At 28.1% G+C, this 12,616-nt stretch overlaps 1 protein-coding gene across 1 annotated transcript; it reads right to left on the minus strand.

The window, feature by feature from the left end:
- Positions 1–623: 623 nt before the first annotated feature.
- LOC107904150 (protein NUCLEAR FUSION DEFECTIVE 4) lies at positions 624–2,860 on the minus strand. Its single transcript, XM_016830421.2, has one exon. It carries the CDS (start codon positions 2,652–2,654, stop codon positions 792–794), a length of 1,863 nt encoding a protein of 620 aa, XP_016685910.1. The 5' UTR covers positions 2,655–2,860; the 3' UTR covers positions 624–791.
- Between the last annotated feature and the right edge of the window lie 9,756 nt (positions 2,861–12,616).

Here is a 12,616-nt window from a genome sequence, read left to right on the forward strand (position 1 = left end):
AAAAAGTTACTTAATAATATAAAATTACTTAAATTTTACAATAATATAAATAGATTCCGTTCTTTTTTATACATATCATTTAAAACTATATATCTATAAAAAGGATTAATTTGATACTAAAGAAAAAAAATATTAATATGTAATTGCATACATTTGACAGGTGCTAATTAATTTTCCACTAACCTTTATGAATATCTCAATTTATTTTATATAAAAGAAATTTTAAATTTTCATTTATATTTTTTTTCTTCCTAATTAGTACGTTGATACTAAAAGTTATAAAGTTTATAATAATTTGCAAATGAAAAAAAATTTACATTTTAATGCAAATTTTAACTAAAATACATCGTATTTGTTTATAAGTTTGTATTTAGTACATTAGTATTGTATTATTTTATTCTACAAGTCTCTTAAAAAATTGCTATATATTATTTTTTTAAAAATATTTTATTATACTCTTATAACATACTTATCAACCCTCAATCTACTTGTAGAGTTTAAAAATTCCACTAATAGTGTATTTTGTTTATTTATTTTTAAACATTGATATATCCAAAAGTAAATAAAAATGAATATTCATATATGAATGAATGGCTGTGATATCAAATAAATAGTTTCCAAAGTTGTCAAACCTCGATTGTTCTTATTCAAAACCATGTAAAATTTATAATACAACTCCTTTTGGGTTTGCATACCTAACAAAAACTATATGTATAAATAAAATCTATATATATGAAAAACACAAAGAAAACCTATCATACTTGTTAGAGGTTTTAAATAGTAACACAACCCTACCCTGCCTTTGTCTCCTCCGGTCCAAGGCTGTTTCCAGCACCTTTTCCCTCCGCATGATTGATGCCATTTTCGGCTGCTTTTACCTCTGGCAATCCATCTGTATTTATGGTGGACGACATTTCCGTCTTGACCATTTTTGCATCTTCGTTAAATTTTTTGTAAATGTCACCCTTATAAAATTTCCTTGTCCTATAAGCCAAAAGAAATGAAATAAAAGTGCCAAACACTGTGACTGCTGTAATGATAATGAATGACAATCTGAAACACTCGACCCCATGGCAATCAAGATCTTCACCATCATTCCTTGAAATCCCCAAAGCTTTCATTTGCTTCCTAGCTTCATTATCATACACATTCCCAGTCAATTTCACACTAAGCAAATATGACCCAACTGGGCTTGCCACTGACCCAAAATTGTACAAAGTTGAATAGTATTTGAGGCCGAAAATTTCAGAAATGATAGCAAAAAGTAATGGCCATTGAGCCCCAAAGCAAAATCCAATGATGACCGATGCAACATAAACGCCTCCAGGGACATCGAAAACTATCAAAAGGTGACCAACACAAGAGACCAGCATGATTAAGGTGAGCATTAGGGGCCTAGGAAACTTGTACTTCATCAAGAAAAATTCTGAGACAAAACCTGCTACAACCCTGCCCAAATAATTCCATATGCTCACAAGGGATACAAATGTACTTATGCTTCTTGTTGGGTACCCTAGGGAGGTCCCAATTTGCCCCAAATTGTCAATTGCTGTTAAGGTACCCCCTATACCACAAGTTGTTGCTAAGAAAAGAATGATCATGTCAAGGCTGAAAAGTGCCTGCAAAATTGTGTAGTCATCCCCTCTATTGGGCGCATTGAATGCTGTTTTCCAGCAGGAGACATCGGCTTGATCGTTGCTTGACTCGGATAAAACCGTTGCCGCGGTCGATGACGAAGGTGTTACGGCCTCGGAACGTGGCTTCTCAGTGACAATTTTCAATGGCGAAGGGTCATTTAAGGCCTTGTTTTTGGCCACCCAAAGCTTGTATTCTTCCATGATCACAACACCAAGTGGCAAAAACAGCAAGAAAGCTACCATGGCGGCACTGCCGCCATATTCAGGCCTTGTGAAGAAGTATTTTTTCTCGAAAATGATGATGATCATCAAGAAAGAAGCAAGGCCAAGAGAAATGTAAAGGAATTTATAGAAAACTTTGACCTCGTTACCCTGGTGAGCGACCTTCATGATCCGAATTGTACCGACGAAACAAATCGAAATGACTGCCGGTAGCCAACCAATAAGCAATATCAAGGCCTTTGAGTCGTCGCCATAAAAGGCATGGTACAACTGAGTGAGGATGGCACCACTGAGTCCAACGTAACCTTTAAGTATCCCCAACACGACGCCTCGGCTTTTCGGGAAATTCTTGACGCAGGTGACAAGAGACCCCGTGTTAGCAAACGCTTGAGAGTTGGCACCGATGCAAATGTACAAACACATCTGCCAAACTTGAGGCCTAGCTATCCGTTTGGTGACGGCCAACCACATCATGAAGTAGCCGAAGAAGTTGAGGACCGCCCCGACCGATAGCACGAACCATGGCGGCGTCACCTCGGCCATCAGGCCGGCGAGGACACCGACGTTGGAGCCTACGTCCTTGAAGAAACTAAGCAGATTGAGGGTCGTTTGATCATATCCTAATGATTTTTTAATCTCACTGGAGTAGAGGCTGAATATGTAGGTGGCACCAGCAGCGGACATGATCAACACTGACCCGAAAAAGATTAGCCATGGCCCTGTAAGGACCTGAACGGCGAAGCTTTTCATGCTTAGCTTGCAACCACCACTGAAACCTGGCCCTGCAACCACCATTTTTGGCAAGCTTTCTTATAATGCTGCTTCAAATTATAGTAAATTTAACAAGATTGATGTTTTAAAGAGTATGGGAACATATGGGTCAATTTATAGAGAAGGAAAAGTGAGAAATTGCATGGGAAGGATCAAAAGAAAGGATCGGGGAATCGTTTATGGAGAGACTCAGTTGTTGACTCTCTCAATTACTCTTGGAAAACTTTGGGTAAGTTATTACTTACTAGAATTTTGGAGTTAAAATGAAAAAAAAAAGATTGTTGTCTACCATCTATAGAAAGGAATAAACTTTAATGTATTATTTGCTAAATTCAATTAAGATATTTGTAAACAGTAATTAATTATATTTAATAAAAGTAAGGGTGTGAACTAAAATAGAATGAACATAATTTTTTTTGTATTGTTTTGATTTTGTTTTTACAAAAAGGGTGGAATTTGAAAATATACGAAAATGTTATGTTGATTTAGATTCTAATCCAAAATTTATTTCAGTATAATGAAAGATTAAATCGTTTCTTTGTTTGAAATCTTATCCAAGTTTAACTTCATTTTGCATTCGTGTGGAATATTATCAGCCGCCAATTTGGACAAAGATTCTCTCTCTTTCACCGATTGCTATAGTCCTTTCTTCTTGTACAATAGAGCAACGTGCAGATCTTTTCTATCGAATTTTTCGCGGTTATTATTTAAGGATTCATAATTGTTCAATTTTAAATTTAATTAAAATTTAATATGATTATTAAATAAAAAGTATGAGAAAACAAATCATTTAAGGTGGCAATGAAAGTAGAAATAAGTTACAGTAAAATTAATTACTATAATAAAATTAAAATCAATTATTTATATTCAATACAGCGTGAGGTTAGAATTTATTAAATTAAATTATATATAATAAGTAATTGTATTTCATATTAAATAAATTATATATGGAATTTATATTAATTTTTAAAAATAAATATTGAATTTTGATTATTTTTATTTTTATTATTCACGTATTTATGATTAATTCATATAAATTTTATACTAATCAAATTTATATATTTACTGAATTATTATAAAACTTAAAGTTATATGTTTTAATATTTTATATAAAATAATAAATTATTATAAAATTTGGTTATATATTTATTTTAAAATGGGTTTATATTAAATATTAAAGTATATTTTTTTATATCAAATAATAATTAAAATATGTTTAAGATAAAAAAAAAGTTTACATATATTCATTATATCATTATATAAGAAATAAATTTATGTCATTTTTATAATAATAAAATTTTCATAATTATTATATAATATATATGTGTAAATTGTGTATTGAAAAGTAATACTTTATTAATAATACAAAAAAGTGAATGCAAACTTCACACCCTCAACCTCTGCGAATTATATATAATTCTAGAAAACCCATAAAAAAGTTAAAATTGGGAACAACGATCTCATTGTAGATACGTTTTTCTTTACTGGTGCTTAGAATTACTTAGGGTTTGATTTGCTCGTAAATATTACAGTTTAGTCTTAATTTAATCTCCAGTTAGTATTAGAGTTTTCGTAAGCTCGTATAAGATTAAAAAATGAATATGAATCGTTTTATATACTTGTTTTATTAGAATGTTTAATGTTGTAAATCGTATTGTATTCTGATCGTAGTTGCTCCGACAACGAATGTGACACATTGTAATTCAAATCTAACAATTTGGTTGGGTATATGGTGTTACAAGTACATAAAATTCCCATTTATATCCTCCAGTAGCAAATAAGTTTTGCAGTAAAATCAGGTAATGGAAAAGGACTCGATTGCCAAATTTATCTATCATCAATATGGTTCCAATAAGCCTCAGTATTAATGCTCGGGTAGCATACTACACGTCAATAACTACCACAACCAGCGTTAACACTTTCAGGAACTGGTCCAATGCATGTAGGATAAACGACCCTACAATCTTATCATCCGGAGGAATTGCTCCAAGTTAATCATTACAAACATCAGTCAAAGGCATTCTAGTATCCCCTGCTACGACCAACCCATCAATGGGTGACCAGAGAATGAAAGCGATGTCTTTGAGGGTGATAGTACACTTTCGTAACGGTAGATGGAAAGTATGCATCTCTAGTCGCCACCATTCAATCAATGTAGCAGTCAGATCTGGGGAAATTGTGCATGGCCTCATTTCAAGACATACCCAAATCTGAAAACGTTCATATATTCACGAATTTGATAATCTATCGCCCCTAAATCAAGCTAAGCTTGGCCTTGGTTATGAAGGATGTGATCAACATCCTGTCAATTTATTTAGTTAATCAATCAAATAAAAAAATTAAATATATTTTTAGAATATCATAACTATTAAATTAAATTTACAACATGTTACCGTTCATGAAACACGTGATCCAATCTAAGCCATGCCATACTCGGAAATACAATTTTCAAACCCTAAACATATATTTCATAACATTCTGCATACAATAATTACTTAATAATTTCCAAATCAATAATTAGTTAGAAATACACATTTTCTATAAAACAACAACTTATTTAGCATAATAACGCTAAACCCTAAACCAACATTTCGATAACTACAAAAGTTAAATAACAATAAACATATGATTTAATAAAAATAAAATCTAATTTAATACAAATAATTATTTATTTAACATAAAAATGCATAAATTTGTATAACTTTAAAAATTAAAGATGAAAATTCATATACGAATAGATTTATTTAAATGTGAGAATACAACAATATTGATTTCATTTAAACATATAATAACATAATTGGAATAGAGATAGTTAAACCTATTAATCTTTTGAAGAATCTCTTTAAATTGATAACTATGTTGCATATATTCTTTGGGAAAAGGGATGCTAATTAATGGAAGCTTCTTTGGATAGTTACTTTCCCCTACATTCCATCTTTGCTTTTTAAATTCCAAACTTTATGTTCATGTTCAAAACTTACACTTAATTCAGGATTTATTTATAAAACATTTTCAAAGATAAATGAATTTATTTGGATTAAACAAAAATTAATCCCAAACCTATATAGTCAATATAATTTTCTGTTTCGATAATTTATATACCAATCTGCAAGGCTAGACTTAATTGAGTATTGGATACATACATACATACATACATACATACATACATACATACATATATTAGTTTTTTTTAGAGCTTGTAAAGTAAACACAATATAATTATAAGTTACTAATTATTATTTAATTGTAAGACACGGTTAGGTAAAAATAATTAAAACACGACACAAACCATAACATGACATAAATATGAGTTATTAATGCATCAAAATATATAAATAATATAAAATATTTTAAATACAATCATGTGAGGATAAAATAAACAAAGACGTCTATGACTCAAATTTTCAATTTAATTAATATGAAATATGCGGTTTTCAATTGCATCTCAATTTTTGAAGTGTAGAAGTTTCAATAGTTTTTCCTATATAATAAAAAATTTTGAAGCTTATCTTCTACTAGTTTTTTTTTATAAAAAAAAGACATAAATTTTAATTTAATGTGTAAAGCTATACATAAACTTTAATTTTATTCAATTTTATAAATGAAATTTTGGTTTGATTTAATTTAATTTTTACAAAATATTAACATAATTATCAATATACGTCATTTTAAATTTACATACATACAATATTTATTCAATGTAAAAATAAATCAATGTATTTATTTTTTCTAAATGCGCATGATTGAATCAAAATCAAAACCAAGATTTTTTGTGTACATTTGAATCAAAATTAAGTTTCATGTGTATAATTACATCAAATCGAAATTTATGTATCAAATTACATGTTGAATAAAAATTCATATATAATTTTAAATTTTATCTCATATTTAAACTTCATGTTTTGTTTCAAAATAATTTGTAATATCATGATAAAAATATAAGATTATAAAGAGGAAAATTCAAACATTAATTAAGATTGTGATGATATGTGTATATATGATTAGTGATTGAGAATTTTGTAATGTTTCATAAATTATATGTTAGTATTAATGTAAGAGGGTATAGGTTCAAGTGCGTTGAAGCGCATCTTTCTCTTTATAGATTGAGAGTTCTAGACATTGTGTTAAAAAAAAGAACAAATATGATTGAAACTATAATTAAATTATTAAAAAAAACCTTAAATAAGTAAGAACCAAATACCAAATAAACCATGATATATTGACTTATATTATAACATCAACATCAATAACAGATTAACTTATTATTTAAGTTTATAATATAATTAGTTTGAGGATGTGCTGTACTGCACCCTTTATTGATTTTTCAATTTTCAAATATAAAACAAGTCAATTATCAGAGTTTGATGAAGCAGTCTAGTCAATGTTTCTTTATTTATTATTTTCTACTTACACTTATTTAATTAATGAATTGAATATTCTACGTATGATCCGACTCAATCTGATTCTTAGATACCTCTAACTTCAAATATTTTTCAACTATGATTTGTTTAATTATTATTGGTCTTCATTACAAGTGTTCATAAATCATATTATAACTACCATCAAGATTTTTAATATATTTAATTAATAGTAAAATTAAATTTCATTAAATTTAGGGATGATAATGAAGTGGGGTGGGGTGGATATTGCTAAATTTATTATCGCTCCACAATTGGCACACTTTGCTCTACCACCCACTCCGCTCCGTTATGATTGTATAATCTTAAAATATACCACCTCCATGAATGTTGGATGCATTCATCTCTACCCCATCTCGTTCCGCTTCAATTTAATTGTTGTTATTTAACTTTAATTCTTTTCAATCTTTTTAAAGTAAGTAAATATTTAAACATAATTCTTTAAACAATATTTAAGTATAAAATATATGTTTTTTATTTCTATATTACATTATTACATTTTCCCCTTATTGTTTATATATACAAGGATAAAATGAGAAGTGTATATAGTGAAGCGAGTCGGAGCGGCATAAGTAATTACCATAATCGTTTCACATCCACTATCCAAAAACAAAATCTATCTCACCCCATCCCGCATCCACTTTTCAAACAAAAAAATCCACTCCGAATCGGAATCCATGAGCCAATTCAAATTTTGCCATCCATAATTAAATCAATATTATCTAATTATCTTTTATTAATTATCAAATTAAATTCATCATAATCTATATAACTATATATAAAAGACCTCCCACTTGTTAATTTCTTTTCACATTGTAAAAAAAATTATTAAATTATAGTTTAGGTTTTTTTTATTATGTTTAGATTTCATACTTAATCTTTATATTTTAATTTCAAGCATAATTTAATCCTTATATTTTTATAATATTATTAATTAGTCCAAATAGTTAACATAACTAACCTTTTTTATTAAAATATTATATGATTATGTATAATTTAAACGCCTTAAGAGTTTTAGAGGCTACACGTGGCTTCCTTTTTTATTTTAGGTTTGCGTTACATTTTTGACATTATAATGTAATGGTAAAAATTTCAATTTTGGTCCTTAGATTATGCTCAAACTTGAGATTTAATCTATATAATTTAGGTTTTGACATAATTTGGTCCCTCAACATTTATAATGTCATTAGTTATTTTAAATAGTTTAACTATTTCAATCAAAACATTAATGATAATTTCTCTTTAAAACACTGTTCCAACAAAATATATTTTATAATGACAAGTTCGAATGGTGTTTTTAAGGAAAAAAAATCCTTATACAACGTTATTTATATTGTTACGTGACTACCAAGTAATTTAATTTTTTTAAATTCAAAATGTCACACCATATAATTTGATAGAAGAATCTTAATCATAATAACAATTGGACTCAAATTTTTAAATTTGAAAAGTAGATGGACTAAATTCTTAAAAATAAAAGTAGGGAGATTAAATTACAAATATACAAAATGTATATGAACTTCAAATCATATTTTAATCTTCAAAATTTTTACTTTATACTTTAAGAAAAATAAATAAGCAACCCAAGCGAAGGGCCGAGAACTATACTAATTATTTAATTAGAATTAGATGCTAATTTTGAATTAAAATTTGTAAGTAACATGTATATTAATTATTTTAAATTTATTTTTTAAAATATTTTATCTCATGGGTTGAGCACATATCCTCATTGAATTACACGAAAAGATATGGACTAACTCTTTTAAATGCATTTAAAGTATATAAAAGTAACCAATGAGGCTTTGGTTTAGTTAGTAAAGATGAGGATATCGAGTTTTAAGTATCTAGGTTTGAGACCTATCATGTGTAATTATATGCATAGATATTTTCTGAACATAATTTTTTTATACTTAAACTCAAATCAAACTCTTCTCATCAATTCGTTTTACTATTTAAAAAATATATTAATAATTTTAATTAATTTTCATTATTATTTAATTTTCTAAACATGTAACTCAATAGGTAAAGTCTTCGGCTTCTTTTGGATGGGCGGTGGTTGTGGTGCGATAGAATATTTTATCTCACAGTTACAATAACTAATCTCATCATCATTATTGTTTTTAACCTTACCAAAGATAAACGCATCGCCCATCCAAAGACACCTTTAGACTCTTTGAATATCCAACCATAATTGGGCTTTTTTTAATTACAAATAACATCAAAATTCACCTTTAGACGCCTGTGTCCCTAGCCCGTGTGACCCTAAACAGTGCCTGACACATGGCCGTGTGGCGCACACGGCCTACCACACGGTCTGGTAGATAGCCATGTGGCGTCGAAGGCCATATTTTTCGACGTTCATAAATTGCAGAAATTCAGGTTTTTGTTACCCATCTGTTACGGATTCGATGCAAAAGCAACAAGGATGAATTCTTGTCCCTAAAATGACATTATAGTGACAAATCAGACGACTCATTCATAAACAAATCTCTAAGATTAGCGTCCAAAACCGAAGTTACGTCGAAGAACTTTCGACACAAAACCTTAAACCGAAACTTACCGACAACCAGTTGAACTAGGCAAGAGAAGTCAAACCCTATACAGAATCAATATGGCGTAACATAGCAAAAAGAAAGGTGACTTGAAGAGAAGAATCAAAGTGAAGAAAAGAAAATAAAGAAATAGAGAAGAAATGGTGGAAAAGAAATGGAAAATGAATGTGGAATAAACATAAGAGGATTTTGGGAAGTTTAATTAACCAATAAAAATAAACTATTTACCACACAAAGCAATTCAAAATAAAAACATTTCCATATTGCTTTCACAAGAATTCGATCACCAAATTAAAGAGTACATAAAAGCTTAACCATTAAATCACTAAGTTCATTGTTGTTATCAATTTATCGAAATTAACTTATAAATCACATGTCCAAAGATAGAGTTTTAATTAAAAATAGCAAAATTTCAAGAGATAAGATTTGAACCCAAAACCTCGCATTCATAACAAGAATACTTAACCACTAAACCAAATCAATTTACTTATAAAAAATTTCCAAAATCTAGACTCAAAATCAAGAGATAACCACTCTTGATTTCAAAACTCAATTTTTTTAACCCGATTTTCGGGATGTTACATAAACTCAAATCAAACTCTACTCATCAATTCATTTTACTATTTAAAAAATATATTAATAAATAATTAATTTTAGTTATTATTTAATTTTCTAAACATGTAACTCAATAGGTAAAGTCTTTAGCTTCTTTTGGATGGGTGGTGGTTGTGGAGCGGTAGAATATTTTACCTCATAGTTACAATAACTAATTTCATCATCACCGTTGTTTTTAACCTTACCAAAAGTAAATGTATTACCCATCTAAAGATATCTTTAAACTCTTTAAATATCCAACCATAATCGGATTTTAAAAAAAATATACAAATAACATCAATAATTGAAAGCAATTAAAGAATAAAAAAGAAATTGAAAGCAATTGATTTATTACCAGACTTTTATTTGGAACATCACATCATTTAGTAGAGCATTTTTTGTATATTGAATTGTTAAAAATATTAGGTGGTTTAAATTTGCACTTCTCAAATTTGACTTTATTATTCACCAAAATTCAAATTTATATATTATATTTAGATTCAGATTCACATTGAGGATGTCAAGAGACGGAGACACGCAGGCAGCAACACGGGCTGACATCGGCGCCATACCAAAGCACCAACTACACAACACCTATGAATGCAGAATGATACGTTGAAAAAAATTGCAAAATGACGTATTAGAAAGAAAATGCAATCCATACGAATATTCAAATGTTTCAAAATTTATATATTATAAATTATTAATCTACAAATTTTTTTCTTGGAAATTTACAAGTAAAATCAAAGTATATATGCAAGTTGAAGCAATTACGAAGTATGGAGTCAAACAATTATAGGATTAAGATTTGAAACAATACAAAATATAATTGAATTAAGATTTACATGGTAACAACATATAGTAAAACTTAAGAATCCACGCATATAATTACACATGATAAGTCTTAATATTGAAGATTCAAAACTTAAAATTTTCACTTTTGTTAAAGTTTGAACTAACTAGAATGACCCATTCTACTATTCTTAAAATAATAAAATAATAAAATATTTTGTAGTGATATTAATCTATTTTTATAATTAAATTTAAATAAAAAATATTAATTTTTCCATCTATTCAAATTTAAATTTACCATGTTAAACAGATTTAGAACACATTGGAGAAGTTTGGAATTTGGGTTTTTTTTAATAAATTAAGATATTTTCAATATTGATTTTATTGTATAGAGATTAATCTTTTTAGAGTTTATAATTATCTTTCTCGATAATATTATTTTTAAAGTTTAAACTCGTATAAAATACTTTTAAAGCTGAATAAAATTGATTGCAACAAAAAGATTCAAAAACGGTGCCATGTTTTGTATGATTGATGATATGATTGAAACTGAGAATGAAGACTTATCAACTCCTCCAGAAGCGTCTGATGTTGTTTACATCTTCGTTGCCGAAACACAAATTATTTCTTGTTGTTGAATTTGTAACCATTAACTTTGAAATTAGGAGAGAATGCCAAATGATGAATACAAACATTCTAACTTAAAGAGTAGTTTTTTAATGAATAATTTATTTAAGACTTGTGTTAGGTAATAGTCGATTTATTTTCATTTTTATTATAATTTAAATTGGATTTAAGGTGAATCCTGAGTTAATAATATAAATTTATTTTATACATGGAAAGAACCAAACTTACCCAATTTTTGTGGGTAATCCGAGACTTACACATATTTAAGTCTCCCATTTTAGCTTTTATAAATAAAGATGCTGAAATTGACTTCACAAAATATTCTTATAGAGATTAAAAAGAAGAATATATTTATGAAAGCAAAAAAGCATTCAAAGAGTATTTTTCGTAAAAAAAAAACGAACTTGTATAGTGGTCCGGTTAATTAAAAACATTGCAAATATTAACATTAAAATATCAGTTTCAATATGAATTTAAATGCGCTGAAATGTATTATTTTATTATTAAAGAGTTGAAAAAAATTATACGTAATTTTAAACTTTTATATGAAAAGAAATATATCGATCGGATATTACTTTTATATATTACTAATGAACCAATTATATTAAATTTGGGATTTAAAGTTTTCAAAGATATGAAATGATGCCTTTCGTCTAATACACGTGCTTTTGAAACTAAACTTGATTTTTAACTTAAAGGAGCATCTCAGATAGCAATTAAACTTTTTCTAGAAGCTTTATATAGAATTGTTATTCTAGGTATCCACACAACATAATTTTTATCCCAATTTGATGAATTCTTTTTCACGGTTGATAGGCTCAGTATTTAGATTCAATCGAATAAAATCAAATTTATAATCATTTTATTCAAAATTAAATACTTAAAAGTTAAAGCTAAAGTTGAGTATTTCCATTTTAGAATAGGATGACATTTTGAAATTGGATAACAAATGGAAGACAACTTACGGGTTATTTTATTAAAACGACCAAAACAAAAATTATAA

Source organism: Gossypium hirsutum, chromosome D05 (assembly GCF_007990345.1).
Source record: "Gossypium hirsutum isolate 1008001.06 chromosome D05, Gossypium_hirsutum_v2.1, whole genome shotgun sequence".
Classification (NCBI taxonomy): Eukaryota; Viridiplantae; Streptophyta; class Magnoliopsida; order Malvales; family Malvaceae; genus Gossypium; species Gossypium hirsutum.